General features: G+C 46.9%; 1 protein-coding gene across 4 annotated transcripts in view; it reads left to right on the top strand.

Annotated features, from left to right (window-relative positions):
- The first annotated feature begins 4,900 nt into the window (after positions 1 to 4,900).
- Positions 4,901 to 20,999, top strand: part of ASCC2 (activating signal cointegrator 1 complex subunit 2) — a 29,143-nt gene continuing 13,044 nt past the window's right edge. For 2 of the 4 annotated variants that reach the window (XM_065851756.2, XM_071816042.1), the window contains exons 1-10: positions 4,901 to 4,970; positions 7,586 to 7,694; positions 8,925 to 9,083; positions 9,417 to 9,587; positions 11,810 to 11,939; positions 13,803 to 13,870; positions 15,692 to 15,802; positions 16,698 to 16,810; positions 18,790 to 18,864; positions 19,415 to 19,522. In XM_065851756.2, coding sequence (XP_065707828.1) covers positions 7,614 to 7,694; positions 8,925 to 9,083; positions 9,417 to 9,587; positions 11,810 to 11,939; positions 13,803 to 13,870; positions 15,692 to 15,802; positions 16,698 to 16,810; positions 18,790 to 18,864; positions 19,415 to 19,522 — 1,016 coding nt within the window. In that variant the 5' untranslated portion in view covers positions 4,901 to 4,970; positions 7,586 to 7,613. Of the gene's footprint in view, positions 5,022 to 7,585; positions 7,695 to 8,924; positions 9,084 to 9,416; positions 9,588 to 11,809; positions 11,940 to 13,802; positions 13,871 to 13,941; positions 14,006 to 15,691; positions 15,803 to 16,697; positions 16,811 to 18,789; positions 18,865 to 19,414; positions 19,523 to 20,999 lie in introns of those variants that run through there. The other 2 variants (XM_071816041.1, XM_071816044.1) reach the window with 2 other exon arrangements.

Here is a 20,999-nt window from a genome sequence, read left to right as displayed (position 1 = left end):
CCCACAGCACACCGAGTTCTGATTCTGTAAGAACAAGACCATGAAATGCAGGCTAGTTCCCTTTCTCAGGACTCCAACTGGCTTCCTCAGCCAGTTTTCTACCCAAAAGCAGCTCTCTTCATCCTTTGTTTCTTTTTTCATCTTTCACTTTACCTTGACATTTTACCAGTTTTACTCTCTGGTTCCTTTTTGGTTTTGTAACAGATTCTGAACAGAATGCTGCGCTCAGACCCATCTCTGCCCACGGTATTTATCCCGTGTTCCTCTCCATGCAGGCGCTTCCCTTCTTTCTGCTCCCATCCAACACGCAGCTATTGCATTGTTCCTTTAACCCCAACAGCCAGTGGTGAGGACATCCCTGATTAAAACACGCCAGGTGAGAGGCACCCGCTCTGTCAGTCATCCTGATGGGCCCAAAGATGGATGCTCTGACTCATTCCCTTGAAAAGTAGATGAATAATTTGGAAATAATGAGATTTTTATTACACACATATAATTTATTGTCAGAACATTTTCCCAACAGTCTCATTTTAGGATCTTTTGTCTTGCAATAACCCTGGTTTAAAACAATACGTACTATTAGAGACACTTTGCCAAAGGGAAGCCAGCACAATGAAGCTGTGTTGGCTACGGCTACACATTGAGATAATTATTACAGCACTAATCAAATACAAAATTTTGGGGGACTTTGCAAACCTCAAGTTCAGTGGAACAGCTACAACGTTTTGGAGCAAATACTGGAAACAGGGCAGGATCTGCAAACAGCAGAGAAGCCGCAGCCATACCATGGCCGAATGATGACAGGACAGCACCTCCATATAGAATTTATATGGAATGTACTATTTCTGCACGGCTTTGTGAGCACAGAGCATTGCTCTGTGGACAACAGATCACTCCTTGTTTGTGCAAGGTACTTCTGTACCTGGAAATAAAAGCTGAAGACATCAATACTGAAAATATGCCAGGTGTAGGCAGAACGTTTGGAGATCTTGTTTTATGTCTGCTTGAATTATTTTCTTACACTTCAAAGGCTAATAATCCCTGTTGTTTGCTGTTGTGGTTTAACCCCAGCTAGCAATCAATCACATTTGCCTGGTGATCTAAAAATAAGTAAAACGTTCAAAGTATTTCATACGGAACGTCTTTCCTTTGGAAAAGTTAGCTTGCTGTGTCATGTGCTACGTTGCTACAACAACGCTGCCTGAAAAATGCTTTTAATAATAAAGTATATGTATTTTTTTAATAAGCACACTTAAGATCCTTCCTCCTGAAGCTGAATAGTTGTTATTATCCTGTCACACAAAGGAGAAGCACAAGACGGTGAGAGGCTAAGAAGCTGTCTGATCAGAGGAGCTGCTTCAATATCAGTAGAAAATGATATTATTGTAACTGATTATCTGAAGTGATAAGTCTTTACTGCAGAAATGCTCTGGTAACCCGCTCAGGACTGCGCAGGTGTCAGAGGAGGGAGTTCCCAACACAGGAACTTGCGCCATCGAAGCTCAGAACTTGAGCAAGTCCTTCATTCAGTGGTCGGGCTGAACCCGCAGCGCTCGGAGAAGCAAGAACTGCTGTTGTGCCCTGGGCAGAGAACGCGCCAAGAAGCATTTGGGGCCAGCCCTGGTCTCTTTTATTAGTCACCGAAATAAAAAATGTCCTGCGATGAGACTTTATACTCAGAATATGCTTAGAGGGGGGTAACGGGAGAATGATGGAAAATGGAAAAAATAGTTAATAAATTATTGCAGAATGCACCAGGTCAGTAATTTAATGAGAATGCCTGTCTCTGACTATGAAGAACGTGCTGTGGAAGGCTTAGAACTGCCACTAGTCCTTGATAAGCTAAGGTGTATATTATTAAGATAAAATGTAAAAAAGGAATATGTGGAGCTGGGTTGAAAAATTGCAAAGCCCAGGGCTACACTGATTCATCATATTTACTGTAATTGCATTTCAGCCGCTTAGAAAATACAATGGCCAATTACTACAACTTTGCAATTTAGGACTATGGTTCTGTCTTTTTCTAGATTACACTGACATTTTCCTCTGCTTGTTTCAGAACTCCCTGATTTTATTTGTGTTTTTTCAATGTGTTTAGAAGCAACAGTCCTTCAGGGTTTCCTGTGCCCTCAGACCTGCGTGCAGGCTGGTGGCTTTAAAGCCTCCACACTGTCCTTTTAGTCAGAGAGGGGACAGCAGGCGTGCTGTCACTTGGTGTCACTTCACAAGAAGGTCACTTGGCCCAGTGACCGCTGAGCCTGCTGTGCGAGGAGGAGGAAAACAGAGATCTTCTGCGGCTGGGCAGAAGCGAAGCAGATGTGCCAGGCTGTCATTTGGGACTTTGAGGCGGGATTTGAGAAGATGCAGGAGCTGTGGAAAGCTCGGTGCTGCTCAGAGTGCCCTACTGCAGTGACAGAGGGACAGAGCGACAAAGAAACCAGACTGACCTCCAGTAGCACACTCTTGGTTTCAGTCCTCCTCTTGGTGCTTTTGGCGCCGCTTGAAATTAAAAAGCTGCTTTTGTGTCTCATTGCTGGCCAAGGCGCAGTGTCCTTCTGCACAAGGAGATTATCAGTGCGGGTCTGTCAGGGCGCTGGCAGTGCCACCGGAACCGGGCGCGCTCCCAGGCTGTGACTTGTGACAGCCGATCGTCTGCACCGCTCCCTTCAGCAGCAACCGACTTCCTCCCGCCCGTGAATCGCACCAAAGAAGGATCCTTTGAATAAAAGCTCCTTTTCCAAAAGCTTTTGTCTGGAGAAGTTGGCCAGTCTGCGATCTGAAGCCGACTCGCCTGGTAACTTCAGCCGGCTCCTGGTCAAACCTCGAAAGCGTGATTTTTCTGCAGAGCTCAGCAGCCTGAAGCTGCTTTTAGTGCGGCCGGGGTCGGAGAGTTGTGATTCACATTAAGATTTCAGATTTGACTTTTCCTGTTGTGTAGTGTTAAAGGTCTCTGGCACATTGTACACAGGTGAACAGAGGCACTCGATGGTAGAATTGTTTAATTTCTGTTCATTTGCCAGATTAAATTTAGTTTGCATGTGCATACGTATAATTATGTAACTCAGTTATACAGACATAGTTAATATCAGTAAAGTTTTGAGTAGAGGCTCCAGTAGTTCAGTGCTTTAGGAAATGGAATATATAATTCACAATTGGTAAGGTAACAAATATTTTTAAAAAATATTTTAAAAGGGGAATAGTTATTCAAAGCAGCTTGATAACAGATTCGGAGCCCACTGAGTCACTTGGAGTCTCGCCACCGCTGCTCGGGAGGAAGGTTGGCAGAGGAGGGGAAATAAACAGACGCCTTTGCGAGGGAATCGTGTTTCAGCTGCCAAATGTTCTCCTGCACAGAACAATCGGCGCAGACCTTGGATCTGACACCGGCACTAGGGTTTTTTTCTGGGAGGTTGTTTTGCACAGTGCGTTGGTGCTGTGGCTCCAGCCCAAGGGCCTGACTTTGTGTAGGGGATGTCGGAGAAATAGCAATAATAAATAATTCATTGGAAAATGAGTCATTCAAAAGGAATGGCAAAAGAACGGTGAGAATGGCGAGTTCCGGACAACCTGTCATGACATTTGAAGTGCAAATCAATCGCTCCTGACTGTGATCGGGAACACAGCCTTTCCTGGCTGCCCCCTGCCAGGGAGAGCGTCGGGGTGGGAGCAGAAGGAGCCCGGACAATGTCAGGGGGGAGCAGTGGAGCTCCCAGCGGGGCTGCGGGGACCCCTCAGGGTGACACCCGTTCCCCTCCACAGGATCAAGGCACCCAGCACCGCTGCACACAGCTGAGAGTCAAGAGAGGTTCTCCTGCCCCTCCACTCTGCCCTGGGGAGACCACACCTGGAATATTGTGTCCAGTTGTGGCCCCTCAGTTCCAGAAGGACAGGGAACTGCTGGAGAGAGTCCAGCGCAGCCACCAAGATGCTGAAGGGAGTGGAGCATCTCCCGTGTGAGGAAAGGCTGAGGGAGCTGGGGCTCTGGAGCTGGAGGAGAGGAGACTGAGGGGGGACTCATTCCTGGGGATCAATATGGGAAGGGGGAGTGTCAGGAGGATGGAGCCAGGCTCTTCTGGGTGACAACCAGTGACAGGACAAGGGGCAATGGGTGCAAACTGGAACACAGTTCCAGTGGAACACAGTGGAACCTCCCACTTAAATTTGAGAAGAAACTTGTTCCTGGTGAGGGTGTCAGAGCCTGGCCCAGGCTGCCCAGGGAGGTTGTGGAGTCTCCTTCTCTGCAGACATTCAAACCCGCCTGGACACCTTCCTGTGGAACCTCAGCTGGGTGTTCCTGCTCCATGGGGGGATTGCACTGGATGAGCTTTCCAGGGCCCTTCCAACCCCTGACGTTCTGGGATTCTGTGAGTGGAAACACACATGATCCGGAGTCTGCGAGGGGTCGGATCCGGAACAGGAGCTGGAACCTCGTTACAGCCCCGTTCCCAATTAGCCCCATGCCAGCAGGCACAGCGTGGTTGCTATTTTAGGCTGCTCCACTATCTCAAGCTGGACTCTGGCCTAAGTTTAGGCAGAGTTCCCTGTGGTGAAAGAGCAGAACAGAGACCCTTCACAGCACCGGGGTTGGGGACAGTCGGTGTGTCTGTCCCCCACACCCCTCTCCGGGGGTCAAAGCGTCACTGACCTGAGCTGGGCTTAATTGTGCCTGTATTAATTGGCAAGAGTTACCCTTGTCCCGCAGTGTGACACCCGCGCTGGGGTGGGCGGTGACCCTCCCTCCCGAGTTGGTCAGTCCGGGTAAGTTAATGAGGTGATTGATTTAATTAGCTGGTGCTATTCCAAAATGAAAACCTCTGCTCTCCCCCAGCCCCTCGCTGCCCGCACTGACACACCCGCCGCTCCAACCTGCGGCGCCACGCAGGCTCCGCCCACACCGGCCACTTCCGCTCGGCACCGGAAAGGCTGTTTGGCTGCGGAAGCACGGTGCCGGCGGTGGGACGTGGCTGCTGGTAACGGGGACTCGGGCGCCGGAGCGGGACCGTGTGGGGTGCAGGGGCTGGGTGGGTGACAGGGCCTGGTAGGGCGGGGGCAGCGCGGGGGAGTGACCCAAGGGGGTGTGAGGAGGGACGGGGCTCTGCTTATCTGGGGCTGGAGAAAGCGGTCGGGGCCTGTGGTGGGTCCGGGGCCTGCTGTAGGCCCGTCTGGCTGTGCTGGGCACTGGGGAGGCCAGAACACCTATCCTGGGCGTAGTTCTGGGCCCCTCATGACAAGAAAGGCCTTGAGGTGCTGGACCGAGTTGAGAGAAGGGAACGGAGCGGGTGAGGGGCTGGAGCACAAGTGTGATGGGAGCGGCTGAGGGACCTGGGGGGTTCAGCTGGAGAACAGGAGCTGAGGGGAGACCTTCTGATCTCTGAACTGCCTGAAAGGAGCTTGGAGCCAGGGGGGTCGGGCTCTGCTCCCCAGGAACAAGCGCCAGGAGCAGAGGAAACGGCCTCAAGTTGCACCAGGGGAGGTTGAGGTTGGATGTGGGGACCAATTTCTTCCCCAAAGGGCTGTGGGGCATTGGAACAGGCTGCCCAGGGCAGTGCTGGAGTCACCATCCCTGGAGGGTTGGACAGACGGACATGAGGTTCTAAGGACATGGGGCAGTGCTAGGGGTGGGGGAACAGTTGGACTCGATGAGCTTGAGGGGCTTTTCCAACCAAAATGATTCTGTGATTCCAGGTCCTGTGGCAGAGCTGGGAGGAGGTGGCTGAGCCTAGGGGGGCAGTGTGTGGGGCACAGGAGCTGGTGCCTGGCTTGGCAGTGGGTGCAGAGCTGGGTGGGTGCCGCTGCTGGCTGGAGATGCCTGAGGGAAAATTGGGACTGGGAATGTCAAAGCAGATGTGTGTGTATGGGGGGGTGTCTGTGCTCCAGCCCCCTCCTCATCTGTATGTGTGATGTACAACACCACCATTAGCGAAGCTGCAGCACTGGGAGGGGTCCTGGGCCCCAGCAGCATGTCCCCCTGTCCGGGCTCCTCCTGGATGATGGGATGTGTGGGGCAGAGAACACTTCTGATGCTGCGAAAACAAGTTTCTCTGGCAAAAGTCTAGTTCATTTTCTTCTTTGTCAGGGCTGTTTGGATCTTACACTGTGTGCCTGAAATCACAGGGTGCAACAAATTAGTCATGTCCTTGTAGTTTAGATCAAAGCTCTTGCGCAGGGAAGCATATGATACTGATGAGGGTGATTCTCTGTGTTGAGGATATTCTGTACTCAGGTTTATTCTGTTCTCCAGGTGAACAAACCTTTGGCTGAGGGCCTGATCCTTCCAAGGGGTGTCTGACTTGGACCAGAGACTTTGATGCTTGGCAGGCTTGAAATGAGACACTTTTTTCCTTGTTGCAAACACAGGCTTCTATGTGCAGTTTTCAGAGTGACTCAAGAAATTGTAAAAGCGAAATTAAATATATGATGAGAGCTGAAAAACGGTGTTGCTTATTCTGCTGAAAAGTTGCTTTTTTTTCCCAAACAAATTATTAATCATAAAAATCTGGAAGTGTTCTTGTTAATATTCTAATCTTTAAACTCCCTTGGAAAGACACAATTATTTTAAGTTTTCTGGGCTGTGTGTGTTGACAATGCTCTACCTTATTTTTTTTCTTTTTTTTAAATTGGATTCTAAAACATTAGATGACACAATTTTTGCCTAAATCCATAGGTGACAAATTCTCTGGAAGTGAAAATATTACTCTTTCACTTGCCACCTAAACTGACCCTGCTCCTGAATCTGCATTGTTCAGCTATAAAGACACTTCTCTTGTTTTAACTGTTATTCTGCCCAGGCAATGTGAATGCAATTAAATATGCATGTAAGACTTGTGATTTAGACCTTAACAAGAACGTAACTTTTTAATACTATTTCGCAGAAACCATAATGCTATAAATCCCCCAAGAAATTGTGAACTCTGTGAACCTCCAGTTTTAATTTCTCGTTAACAATGCACATAACATTCTTTTGAATTACTCTTTTGTTTGACTTGCGGTTAATTTCAGAAAGCTCATTGGGATATTTCTGAGCCCGAAAATGCCGCTGAAGGTGAAAAGGTGGTTCTGTGAGCACACGGGGGCTGCCAGGGGAGGGGAAGGCTGCGTTTTGTAGCCTCATCCATGTACCTTATCTGCATGAGGACCGAGTGATTCTGCCACATTGACACCAAAAATATTCTTTAATCGCATGTTGGCAGGACGCGTTTTGGTTGCCTCTCCAGTTTGTACTATCAGGAGACAGCAGGCACTCAAAAGCGGAAAGTTCAACCCAAATCTTCAGGAACCAGGTTTAAATATCAAGTTTCCATATTAAACAATATCCCCAAATGTTTTTTCTTGTCCTGGAAGGTGTCTGTGGCCTCTCAGTAAGGACCAGGCATGAAAACTGAGCACCACTTTCAGGTTTCTTCCAAGCCGTGTGCAGGTGTCTCTAGGGTGTCCCTGAAGGTTTGGCATTCGGGTGGTGGATAAATTGTTCTGCATAAATATATTTCCAGCCACTGAATGTGTGTTTTGGGAAGGCTGCGATCTCTTTTGTTGTGCTTTTGGTTGATTGACCTTGTAAAACGCATCCTGTGCTTTTGTTTTGCAGTTTGCTGCAGGAGGAGTGAGTGGTCAGGATGCCAGCGCTGCCCCTGGATGAGCTCCAGCTGACCGAAAGGGATCCCAAGACAGGGAAACTGCGGACTTTACCAGCACTGGTGAGCTGTGTTTTTCCTGAAAGGCAAACAAGACTTTTCACAAACTATTGTTATTTCTTCGGGCCTGTGCGTGACTGGTTGTTGGTTGTATGATGAAATGGGGTCAGCTTCCACCCTCAATTGTTCTCTTCATGTTTTAGCGCATTCAGATAGTTGAGAATTTTTTTCCAGTGATGGATGAGTGAAAACTTACTGTATTCAGGAACTATAAGAAGCTGTTCTCCCAAAACTCCTTATTCTTTCAAGAAAGAGCTGGATTAGCAATGTAAATTTTGCTGCAATACTTTGGGAGCTTCAGCCAGCTCTCCTGACTTTCAGCTCTGAGCTGTAGCACCAGGATCAGTCCATCCACTCACTGCATCCCATAACCCCTGCCCTGTGGCTTCAGCTGGGTGAAATCAGAAAATTAAATCCACAGTCACTTTTTTCTCCCAGAAAGAAGAAGGCCTGGAGAGAGCCGTTAATGCTGCTCGCTCAGGAGGAGGTTTGCCCTGGCTGTACATGTGGGTTGAGCAGCTCAGGCTGCTGCCCACTGCAGCGGGATTCTCATTCTAGGGTGGGAATCATAGAATCAGTTCGCTTGGAAGAGAACCTCAGCATCGAGTCCAACCATAACCTGACTCTAGCACTAACCCATGTCCCTAAGAACCTCATCTGTATGCCTTTTAAACACCTCCAGGGATGGTGACTCCACCACTGCCCTGGGCAGCCTGTTCCAATGCCCAACAACCCTTTCCATGAAGAATTTTTTCCTAATATCCAATCTAAACCACCCTGGCGCAACTTGAGTATCTGGGAAAACCCTCAGGAAGGGTAGTGAAATGTTTCTTCTTCGTATTGGGTCATCGTGTCACTTTGACTCCGTGGAATGTTGCGCAAGAACCAGTTTGGAGGAAAAAGAGAGTGTGGGCCACATTTCAGAGCCATGACATGAAGGTGGTGCTGTTTGTTTTGAAGGCGTGGGAGGATTGCTTTGCAAGGCTGTGGGTTAACAGAGTGCACCTGATTGTGAAGGTCTGAAAATATCGCTGATAAATACGGATACAAACCTGCTGGTGTGTTGCCTTGAAAGTTTAGAAAATGGGAGCTTCCCAGGGATCTGAATGTCAAATCACATTAAAGTGTCATTTTGTTGTTGTTTTCCTAAAATTTGGTGAGCAGTGCAAATGGGAACTGTGCATTCCTGTCACTTGGTCTGTAGTTTTAATACAATGTTTTGGCTTTCTGCAGCACCCAGAAATAAAAGCAGATCGGTCTTTTGTGCTATACAGACCACCGCCTGTTGTTAGAGACCCTGCTTTAGTGGAGGAGTTCTTGGAGCGAGCAAAATTCATTGCAGACGACCTGAACTGGCTTCTGGCTTTGCCTCATGACAGATTTTGGTGCCAGGTAATAACTGTTTTGTGGACACTGAAGAAAAAGCCTGAACAATCTACATGCTTGTAAAAGCCACGAACTTTAAGTTGTTTTCATAAAGACTTGTATGTGTTCATTATGTCATTTGTCAAGTATTTTAATTTCAATTACCGCACCTTAGAGTGCAAAGAAAGTAGTGTTTCCCTATGGATTTTCATTGTGGATTTTAAGAGTTTGCTTGTATTTGATGCACATGTGAATCCTTTTAGCTCTGTTGAATGTTTCAGGTTGCTTTTAAATTTAACTGGGCTGCTTATGAGCGTGTGACATTTCCTTCTTTCCGTTCCTTGTCTTTGGTTGTGCAAGGTGATATTTGATGAGACGCTTCAGAAGTGTCTGGACTCCTACCTGTGCTATGCCCCTCGCAAGTTCGATGCCTTGTTGGATTGCCATCCGGAGGTGAACGAAGTGCAGAAATGTCTCCATCGGAGCGTCTTCCTGACCTTCCTCAGGATGTCCACTCACAAGGAGTCCAAGGTAAATATTTCTTTGCCTTGCAGGTGCTCCAGGCTGTGTGGTTTAGGGAAGAAGACAACTGGAGAAATTAATCATGCTTCTTACCTGCGTGTCCAACTGTGTTCCTCTGCCTGGCTATTTTTATCAGTGTATTTGTCTGTATGGAGGTGATAACCACTCAGAGCTGAAGTGTCTGAGCTATGCAATGATTTCTTAGGAAGGAGATCCGAGCAATCAGTGAAGTAACAGCAGGTTGGCCACGTGTGATGTTCTGATATACTGTTATAAGAGAAAAAAAGAGCGTGTTGGCCTTGGAACTTGGAACATCGGCTGCATGGAACAGAGGATCTTTGGACCACCAGTAGCCAAGCGTTCGCTCCCTCAACACTGCTTCCTCTGCACCATGCAGTGTCGTGTAATCTGGTGTCACAGTTTAACCCAGCCAGCAACTGAGCACCACGCAGCCACTCACTCACTCTCCCCTCAGTGGGATGGGGGAGAAAATTCATCGGTTTAGATAAAGGCAGTTTAATAGGTAAAGCAAAAGGTGCATGCACAAGCAAAGCAAACCAAAGGATTCATTCCCCACTTCCCATCACAGGCAGGTGTTCAGACATCTCCGGGACAGCCAGGCCCCATCACACATAACAGTTACTGGGGAAGACAAACGCCATCACTCCGAATGTCCCCCCGCTTCCTTCTCCTTCCCCAAACTTTCTATACTGAGCATGACATACGGTGGCGGGTATCCCCTGGTCAGCTATCCCTGCTGTGTCCCCTCCCAGCCCACTCGCTGGTGGGGTGAGGAGCAGAAAAGGCCACAACTGTGTAAGTGCTGCTCAGCAATAACAAAAACATCCCTGAATTATCAGCTCTGCAGCACAAATCCAACCCGCAGCCCCGTACCGGCTGCTGTGGAGAAAACTGACTCTGCCCCAGCCAAACCCAGCACATCTGTGCTAATACTTGTCTCTCCTTGAACTTTCCCTGGGTATTGGGTACACAATGAAATTGCTCTAAATTACCGTTTTCTTGACATCGTAATTGAAAGACACGCTCAGCCCTAATTGTGTGAGTGCAGCTCCTGTGAGCAGCTTGTGGGGTTTTCACAAGGCCTTTGGGTAGGATGAGACACCTTGTGTTTTAGCAATCACTCCCTCGATACCCTCACTGTGTGTTATTCATGATGTGTTATTTAGTGATGTACTAGTTCTCTTGATTATCACGGTGGTGACGTTCAGGACATTTTGAGGAAAGATGTTGGAGGCAGGAGCAGGTAGAGGGAATGCTGGAGCCTGCAGCTGGCACCGCTTCCGCACAAGTACCTGACACCTCTATGGTGCCTTTCATTCCAGGATCTGATTAAATCTCACCGTTCCGATGAGGCGGACGAGCATTTGAAACCATTTGATAGTTGAGTAATTTGAAGAGAATGAATAGGCTGTTGTCACGCAGGCAGTCAGCAGGAGTTCTGGAAGTTGGACCCAGGCCGCGTAGAGCCCTGTCCCTCTGCTGTCGCAGGGGAACATGCGTACAGTCTCTCGCTGGGATTGAAAACATTTGCTATCGTGGGCAAATTTGTCTTCTGAAAATCCAGAATCGTGTTTTAGCTTGCCAGCTTCTCAGTGTCAAAGACAATGGAATTTTTGTCATTTAGAATTTTAGAAGAAATACCTTTAATGCTGTGAGTTTTTGCCAGTGTTTTAGCAGTCAGGGGATAGAGCTGCAGTCCCTGTAGTTTCTTCCTACTTGTCACTGCTGCAGCTGTCTTTGGTGCCTTGGTTCCACCTCACCAGGGTACCGATAACCTCAGGCTGCGATCTCACATGTATTTTTTCAGTGTCAGTGCCAGTTAAGCCGTTCCTATGCCGAGCTGCTCGTTCTGCTCCTGAGCTGAGCTGTTCTTGTGTCAGCTCAGCTGTCTCTTTTGTTGTGGCATGAGCCAGGCCTGGGAACTGAACTAACTGCAGGTAGGGGTTGTTCTTTTTAACTTTTAGGTCAATTGGTTCACTTTGTGGTGCGAGGCCAGCGGGGTGGATGTAGTGGCAGTGAGAAGGAGCTGGGAGCGTGGGGATGGAGGGCTCTGCAAAAGCCTGTGTAAGCGGAATTGCTGTCTTCTATGAAACAAAATCCATAACACACCTCTGAGAGATGTTTTCACAAGGTTTTGTTATAACACTGCAGTTCTTGCAGGGTAAAATATGGATTATCCTTTAAATTACTTTAGTTTTTTTTCTTTGTAGGATCATTTTATCACACCCGCAGTCTTTGGAGAAATTATCTACAATAACTTCCTGTTCGACATCCCTAAGATTCTGGATCTCTGTGTGCTCTTTGGAAAAGGCAACGGTCTCCTGCTCCAGAAGATGATCGGTAAGTTCAAGCCAAGGAACAGCTTGTTGCATTTAGGCTTTTGCTTACTCATATCATGGCGAGTGATGAATGGGGTTTCATACCACTCTGAAAACAAACTGTTCAATACCAACCAGAATCTGTAATTTCTACAGATCAGATAACTGATTTATTTTTTTCTTGTGGACTTCATTTATGTCCAGCTGCTCAGCTGTCCTGAGCTGGACTCGTGGCATCAAGGTTCAGTTCTGCCTCAGCAGTTGTTTCCCATGCCAGTGAAATGTGTGTTCAGCTGCTGTGGGGGGACCCCAAGGGCTGTAAAATCCTGGGTTGATGGGAAGGGGCAAACACGTCGGTCCCTGGGCAGCGAGGGAGGAGGGGGAGCACGTGGGGCTCAGTCCAGCTGCTCATACGAGTGCTTTTGTTCCCAGAGTTGGGAACCAAGTGAGATGTGGAAAGTGAAGTAATCACTGGCCGATGAAGTGGGAGAACTTGAAATTTCAGTGCGGACACTGATTTATATTGTGCCTTCAAAGCACGAAGCACTTCAGAACATTGCTCAAGCTGTGCTTATCCCCAGATTTCTTTGTATCTGTACAGTCTTAGTTGAAAGTGCATATTTAGTAATTATGTACCATGTTTAGTAATGCTGTGGACACTAGAACCTGCATAATGAAGAGGGGGCATGTTGGTTTAGCTTCTGTCTTTATCCTGGGCTCTCTTCACCTGTGGTCTTTAACATCCCCCTGAGCACTGGTGGAACAGTCCCTAGCCCTGGGTTAAGTGAGCTCTTCTTCTGAAATTTTAACCCACGTTGTCTGCAGTCCATGTAATGAAAGTTTTTCCTTTCTTTGGTAGTTATTTTGTCTCATTTCCAAGCTGGCTAACATGAGAAGCATTAGACAACACATGCCACAGCCAGATTTCCAGACCAGAAGAGCTTAGACCTTAAACCGTTGCATTTTTGAACCCAGTAACTTACACCATAAATTCACCTGTCAAGCCTCAGAGGTGGGAAGGTGGCAGGACAAGATAGATAGTTCTCTTTTAAATGGGAAGCTTTAACTTCTCTGGGTCTGCAAAGATGCTGAAGAAGGCTGAAGTGTATGAAACCTCATTTGAATTATATGTGTGCTCTGGTGTGCAACGCAGTAACGCTGCACGCAAGTAACCAATGATTTCCCCACCTGATTACTTGCATTATGTTATGACTGTAGTGGCGTCAGCAGCTCTGGTGTGTAATTCATAACTTGATAAACTTTAGATTCTTCTCAGGGTATAAATTTTTCTGAAAGCGGTCTCATAACTCTTACTGGTGCTCTGTCCTTGCTGGAGAACTCTGTTAATTTTCATCAGCTGAACAGTAATTCACAGGGAAACAGGCAGCTTCTGTGCTTACTTGGCGGGGATTTATGGTACGCCATTACTCGGTGGAGTATTTTGTGAGGATAATGAAGTCCTAGTAATATAATAGCAGGTATTACTAAAGCCTCATTACCTTTAAGAAATATTTTGCAGAACATTCTCCAGTGCATGCTGAACTGATATCAGTAATTAAAAGTCAACTCCAGTTGTCAGAGAAAGGAACGAGGAATGTTTAGCGATAGTATTTGCATTATTCATTGATTCAGCCTCTGCGCACGAGCCATCTGACATCTCGTTTGCTCCGCTCTGATGAGCGTGAGCTCGCTCCCCGTTCCCCAGTTGCACTGAGGGATTGATGGGCAGTGAGTTGAGTCCTGAACTTGTGCCCATGTCCAAAATGGTGATTACCCGCATCTGGTGGTGTCAGTAGTGACACAGGTACATCTTGTGGTGCAAATCTATTTGTTGGCATGAATGTCTGACTTAATGGAAGTGATCTCCTTCCCCCTCTCTTCTCAGAAAACATCTTCACTCAGCAACCAAGTTACTTTGGTGACCTGGATGAAACTCTGCCCACTGTCCTGCAGGTACTGCGTTCTCCTCGTCATGTCATCCCGAGATGTGGCATCCTTTAGAGCACGGAAAGGGAGCAAGTATGGCCATAGGCAGGCAAAATGGATTTGTAATTACTTACTTTCTCTAGTTTATGTTAATATTGCCAGGTAGGTTTTGAACCTTTATCTAAAACTATTACTTGATGACTATTTCCTGTTACGTTATGTAATTTTTTGCATCCTCTGCAGTTAATCTCAAGGAACTTTCATTAGCTGGCTCCAAAAGTATTCTTTGTATCCCACCTCACCCCAAAGTAGAAGCAGCATTGAAATTTAAAGCACCACACTCTAGAGACCATGAGAGGTAGAGAAGACTTGACATAGTAGCATAGGTTAGCATTAACACGGCAGGTTCTCAGGAGTAAATGAAAATCTGTTGGAAAGGATGCATTGTTGCCATACAAAAGATATTTGGCGCCTCTCCATGTCTAAGCTTTCATTTTTCTAAGCAGCTTGTATATTCCCCAGACTTGGTTGTCAGGATTTGCATTTAACCTGAGGGAGAAATCAAGGTACCTTGACATCTTTGTACCCTGAAAATGTCATGTTTATGTCCTCAGAAAGCTCATCTATGCACAAAAATAAAATGCCCAAGATACTGTTTACCCTAAGAAACGTATAATGTCACTTGACTTTTTGAAAGCCTACATTCTTCTTTTTGTCTGCGTGCTAAGAAACTGTTAGAGGTATATCTCAGAGGTGATATCTCTTTAAAAATGTTATAGGATGCAAGATCAAATGAATTACTGGGGAGAACAGCAGAGATTCAGTTTGCTTTTTGGGATGCACCGTGTCAGCAGTTTCTCTGAAGAACGCTGTTTTGGGAACCGTCGCAGGGTGATACGGGTGTATCTCACCTGTGTGGGTCTCACAGCTCAAAGACGATCATAAAGCTGCATATGTGCTTATGCTGTGTCTGAAAGGAGCTGATACCTGTGTGGGTTTAGGAGCTCACGCACACTGTAGAATAGTAATACTAACCTCGAGTATTGCAACTTGGAATCACAAAATCATTTTGGTTGGAAAAACCCCTCAAAATCATTGAGTTCAACCATAACCCACCCCTGGCACTGCCCCATGTCCCTGAGAACCTCATGTCCGTCTGTCCAACCCTCCAGGGATGGTGACTCCAGCAGTGCCCTGGGCAGCCTGTTCCAATGCCCCACAGCCCTTTGGGGAAGAAATTGTTCCCTGGATCCAACCTCAACCTCCCCTGGCACAACTTGAGGCCGTTTTCTCTTGTCCATGTACCTTCAGCCACCATTCATGTGTCACTGGGAGAAGGGTTTGACAAACCACTCAAGGTGCATGTGTAGAGCAGTGGGTTTGAAGCTAGTCCTGCACCAAAGGCTTTTAGCAATCTTGAACTTAATTCTATCAGCTTGTCCCCAAAATTCTTTATTTAAACAAGAGCTGCAAAATCTCTCGGAAGGCATTGGGCCGAGCTCATAGGCAGGAGTTGGTGTCAATGTCCCAGCAGCCCCACCACTCCCTTGCAAATGGGGATCCTGGTGGCCTCCCTGTGTTGGACTTGCTGCCCGATATTCTCACCCAGCTGAGGGTTTGGGATTGGCCGCAGTTCCTGTCTCAGCACCACCACCACATGCAGCCACAATAAACCGCACAAAAGTCGCGTGGCGTTTTGGGGGTGCAGCGTGGCCCTTGCTGCAAGAGTCTGTCACACCTTTCATCTCCTACAGCTCTGTGCTGTGTGGAAATAGTCACGTATTACATATAAAGCATGTCCAACTGTTTTCCCATCTGTTTTAACGCTGTTCTGTTCTCTTGATCTAGGTGTTCAACAATATTTTGCGTAAGTGTGGCTTGCAGTGTGAAGGAGCCTCTGCTGAGCCCCAGAAATTGGAAGAAAGAGTAAATGTGACCCCAGGGAACATGCCCCTCCAGGTAGAACTGTTGCTCTGTGCCCTTCACTCTTTGTCGTCCTGCAGACTGAAGAGCAGTGGGGCCACAGAGGGTCATTCTGTTCCCAGATCCTGGTGGCTCACGCAGCACGTGGCTCCGTGTCATTGTTTCACTGTTTGTTGTGTGACTTGATGATAAAGCCTTGCCACCGTGAGCTGGTTGCTGTGCTTGTGTGCATTTCAAGCATATCCATTGTAGTGTGGGTTCTTTTTAAACCTGGCATCTTTCTTGCTTAACCAGTTTATAAATAATATAACGGAGTGTCTGGCAGAAGTCTCCGTGTAACCCTGACAGTGATCAGAGGTGATCTTTCCTTCAGAAATGTTTTTTAACAGCAGTGCACTTTAATTCTAGTCAATTCAGAGGTTTTTTGAGTGCTGGGTGCTGTACAAAGCCAGGCCCCAGCTCACAGAGCGTGGTCTTCTGAGAAATCTTAGTCATGCAGTCTGTACGTGGGAGGTGTTAGCGCTGCTCTACAGACGCATCTTGCACTGAAATGGACCACTGAACTCATCTCTTTAATTCCTGCATTACTGCAGTGCTTCCAGAGAGATGGGGAAGGATACTGTATGCAGAGGATATATAGAGGGCAAAGCCACTGTCCAGAATGGGATCTGACGAGGATTCTCGTAATTTCACAGAATCTTTAGTGAGAGTGAGCAGTTGGGATTGTATTATAGATGTTTAAAGGGTCGAGGTTTTAGTAGAGACATTGCCTCTAAACCCAGTAATGTTCAAAGTGTTTATGATTGATAGCAGACTTGTGCAGTCATGAAAAAGGCTTGATCTGAAAATGTTGTCCTTGTTAGTGAGTTATACCATGTTCCCAGAAAAACTTGTCTGGCTTTCCTCTCAGTAATTGCTCTTTGTCTCTCAGGAGCTGAAGGATATCGTGCTGTACCTTTGTGACACTTGCACAACGCTCTGGGCGTTTCTTGATGTCTTTCCACCGGCTTGCCAGACCTTCCAAAAACATGAGTTTTGCTACAGGTACGTTTTGAACTGCACACAAAGCTTGTCTTGGCACAGTGGAAATACTGAATGTGCTGCTGTGTTCTGTCCCAGCGCCTTCATCGGTAAAAGAGGTGACAGATTTAATGCGACTGGAGACTGCGAGGTTCACACTGAGAGCAATAGAGAGACTCCCAGGGAAGAAATTAATGTGCGGATGTCTAGAGTTTGTCTGATATCCCTGAGTGATCCTAGAGCCAGAAAACCATGACAGTTTCAAAACCCAGCTGAACAGTACTCGATGTGCTCTGGACAGGGTGGAGAGGGGTGAGCAGGAAAGAGTTGTGGACAGGAAGAGCTTAGGACCTGAAACAGGAGAAGCAGAAAGTCTTTCTAAGTGATAGTCAGTCAAAGTCTGAAAATAAATGTTTTTGTTTGACATTACGCCTCAGTTTTATGCTAGAGAATATTATTAAGGCAAAAGCTGTGTGATGAGGCAGTGCTGTCACCGCTGCCTGACAGCAAATTCCTGTCCAGCTCTGGGTCACAGTGGCAATGATGAGTCAGGATGGTCTCAAGGACCAGACAGCAGAGCGTGTTCCCACAGAGGCTGCGAGTCCTTGAGTGGCGCTTACCCACCTTCCTCCAGGTGTTCTGAACCCTCAGAGCATCTTGTAGAGTCTTGTAACAGCCTTTGGTTAAGACCAAGCAAAACGCTCCTTTATTGTCCTTATTTCCCCTGTTTGCTTTGCTTGGTGGTGCGAACGAACACACATTTGTATTTTGCTTTTGTTTCCAATCGCGTTGCAGAGCCCTGAAGTCGTAGAGCTGCCAGTGGTTTATGGATTGAGTAACGCTGCTCTGGGGTTACTCACAGTAACTCTGTCCTCTGTGGATGTTGTCCCGGAGGTGGTTATTGAAGAGGAGCAGACTGGGGACCGCTGGTGGCTGTTTGGCTTGGCAGGCAGCGCTGCTTGTGTGCTCAGTTACTCAGAGGAGGAAAGCCTTTGCTATTAATTCCACTGCTGATGTCAGAGATGTGCTGAAATAGTCTTGATCTCTGTGTGGTGGGACAACAGCAACGTTTTCATTACTTCTCAATAATGACCAGGTCCTCGGAGTGTGGGGAGGGAAAACTGATTTACGGATCATCTTTTTGGAACCTCTGCGAGCCTGATTCAGTCTGCTGGCACTCGGTGATTTCTCTTTTGGACTGAAAGTATTGGCCAGCTCCTGCTACGTTTGCCTCAAGGATACTCATTTAACATATTTGGCTCTTAATAGGAGACTTGGACGTAATGTTCCTAATGGAGCCTCTGCTTGGCTGTTGTGCCAAGTGCTGTAAACCATTATTGGTAACATCCAGCCAGTGCTGGAGCAGTACAGGCTGTTACTCTGAGGGTGTTTTTCTGCATCTCCTGGTGCTTGGTCCCTCAAGAAAAGGGACATTGTGGGCTGCCTGGCATCTAAAATGTGAAGCTGGAGCAAACAAACTTCCTTTGTTTCCTCCCTGCCCCATCCTATTGAAACATCCTCGCAGGCTTTCTGCATGTTGGACACCGTCATCTAAATGCCCACCTAGAGCAGAGATGAATAGCAAGACCAGTAAGATTTTTTGGAAGTCATATCTTGTTTCATACCCAGTTCTTAGCGTACAGCAGATACAGGGCAGTAAGGATAATCAGGGTGGGAGCGGGTGTTTGGAGATGGACTTGAGCACTTCGGCTCTTTGCAGAGTGCAAATTTGTTTGGGATGTTTCTCAGTTGGGCAGATTGTTCTTCTCCGTGCTGTTGTGATGTTTTTCAAATGCCTGTGTCTTCAAAGACACCCGGGTGGTTTCCTTAGAATGCTGCTCTTTGTGTATTTGCTTGCGTTTCAGGGACCAAATACCAAATGGGGTAATGCTAAAGAATAACGCTAGTGAGAATTTAATGAAATTAACCATTTGATTTGTCTTTTAGCAAATGATTTTTGAAACCTCAGCTGACACTTAGTCTCTTTTCACCCCTTTCTGCAGATTAGCTTCATTTTATGAATTGGCAATTCCCGAGCTGGAATCTGCAATAAAGAAGAGGCATTATGAGGATAACAGGTGAGAATCTCTGCAAAGGCTTGCGTTTTCTTTTCAATAAAAGTCTCGCAGGGCTTAGTTAAAAATTCACTTTGTGCTGCTTTACCCATCCCTGCAGAGTCTTTCTCTCTTCTTTTTTTATGCTGCTTCAGGGAGCTCTGAAGAAAGAGCTTTTTTAATTCCAAATTTTCTTGGGCGGTGGGGTGACTAACAACTTCTTTCACTGCTGTCTAAGAAGAGACTTGATGGGAGATGCATTCAGATTGTAGCAAAGTGTGGAAACATGAATGATAACTATAGATCGGTCTCATTTTAAGGCACAGACTGTGCTGGTACAGTTGAGATATCATGTATCGAGCTGTTGGGACAACTGGGGATTGAGACCAACTTTGTTTAGAGATCATCCTTGTTGACTCTAGAATGGCTCTAATTTCTGGTTTTTACAGCGAATCAAATACTCTGCTAATGAAAATGCCACCTCTAGAGGGTTAACTCTGGAGCGAAGGTGTGTTAAAGATGCAGATTTCTTGTGCTGACACCAACCGTGTGTTCTTTTACTCTCTCTCTCAAGTGTTTTTGCTGATTTGTGGAGGAGAATTTCCCATTCCAGAAAGAAGATGATAGAAGCTTTTCACATCCTAATAAACCAAGTCTGCCTGCAGCCCATCTTAGAAAGCAGGTATTGGCACTCGGGCGCCGTGGTTCTAGCCAGTTATTGCCATGATGGGGGAGATTCCTTCCTCGTGTTCAGATTTACTGCAGAAAATGAACGGATGCTGCTATTTGTGTTGGGGTTGGAGCCAAAGACTCTGGCTGAGCTCAGAACTCTGCGGTCCTGCACAGCGGGAGTGTCCCAGCGAAGCTGTGTGATCCCAAATCGGTGCAGTGAGCTGTGTGTTGGGATAATCTGTGGTCCAACAAGCTTTCTGACCTCAGTTTGTGACTAAGTAGTGAATTCTAATGCTGCGTGTAGGCACCTTGACTGAGACACCACAGCAAAAGCGATGCAGTATTATAGGTCACTGAAAACAGGTGTTGAAATCTGGATACTGATGCCTTTACCTTGCTCTGCCTCGACTCCTACTGTGAAAATTGTTAACTGATAGCTCTCTGAGTAATCTCAAAGTGGAGGCAAGTATAACTATCTTTATTTTAAAATGGAGAGATGAAGAGAAGTGAAATAACCCAAAATTGTGCTGCATGTTGGGTATAGAGCTAAGAACCTGCATCTGGACTGGAAAGCACGTCTGCCTTGGGCTGTTCTCCGCCTGTACTCAGTGGTTGTGTCAATCGCTGGTCTCTGCGGCTCCTGTTCCGCTTGACTCTTTTCCCTGGTTTGATATCAGAATTGTCGGAGGAGATGAGGAGGGTCTGTTGGTGGAATTCCTTATGAGAGCCCTGGATTCGCTTCCTTGTGACCTGGGCTCTCACCCAATCCGTGCTGTAAATCAGCCCTTGAAGGAGCAATAGCAGCCTTGCCCTACCTTTGCTTTCTGAGTGTTGCCTTTCAGCACCCACTGCAATATTGAAAGTAGAAACAAACTAAAGCATGGAACATGTTCAGACTCCACAGTATTAAGGATTATATATATACTTCAGAGGTAGTAAAGGGCAGCTCCAGACCCTCATTGCCAGTTTGACAGGAGCTGAGGCTGCTGTGCAAACGATGTGTCTGGCTCCTAGACAAATACCTTTCTCTTAGCACTGACCTGCCCCAGAGAGCGTTCTGCGTTCTGCCTCGTCAGGAGGCCGGATGCATCCGCACCAACGGGAGGTTTAGGCCTTAAAAGCGAAAGATTGCACGAGGAGTTTCTTTGGCACACGTTCTTACAGAGGTGAGCACGTACTTTCTGGGAGGTTCGCTGCTATAATCCCGAGCCGTATAATAAGAGTGCAATTACAAAAGGCTGCACGCCCTTTCTGCTTATTGCAGGTCTGAGGCATCTCACTATGATTTGTAAAGTCTGTTTTGAGTCTTGTAATTTTAACCGTGATACGGCTTTAATCCAGCTGGGTGAAATGTTTGCTGAAGTCATAAAAGAAACTTGTTTCGATTTGACCCTTTGCTCCTGTGAAAACCTAAAAGTGGCCTGAAATCTGTTTTCAAACGGGATTTCCCCTTGATGTGTGTGTGAGACTGGTTTGGCTTGCGAGGC

This window comes from Patagioenas fasciata, chromosome 17 (genome assembly GCF_037038585.1).
Source record: "Patagioenas fasciata isolate bPatFas1 chromosome 17, bPatFas1.hap1, whole genome shotgun sequence".
NCBI lineage: Eukaryota > Metazoa > Chordata > Aves > Columbiformes > Columbidae > Patagioenas > Patagioenas fasciata.
Note: the sequence above shows the minus strand (reverse complement) of the source record. Positions and strands in the feature narration are given on the sequence as shown.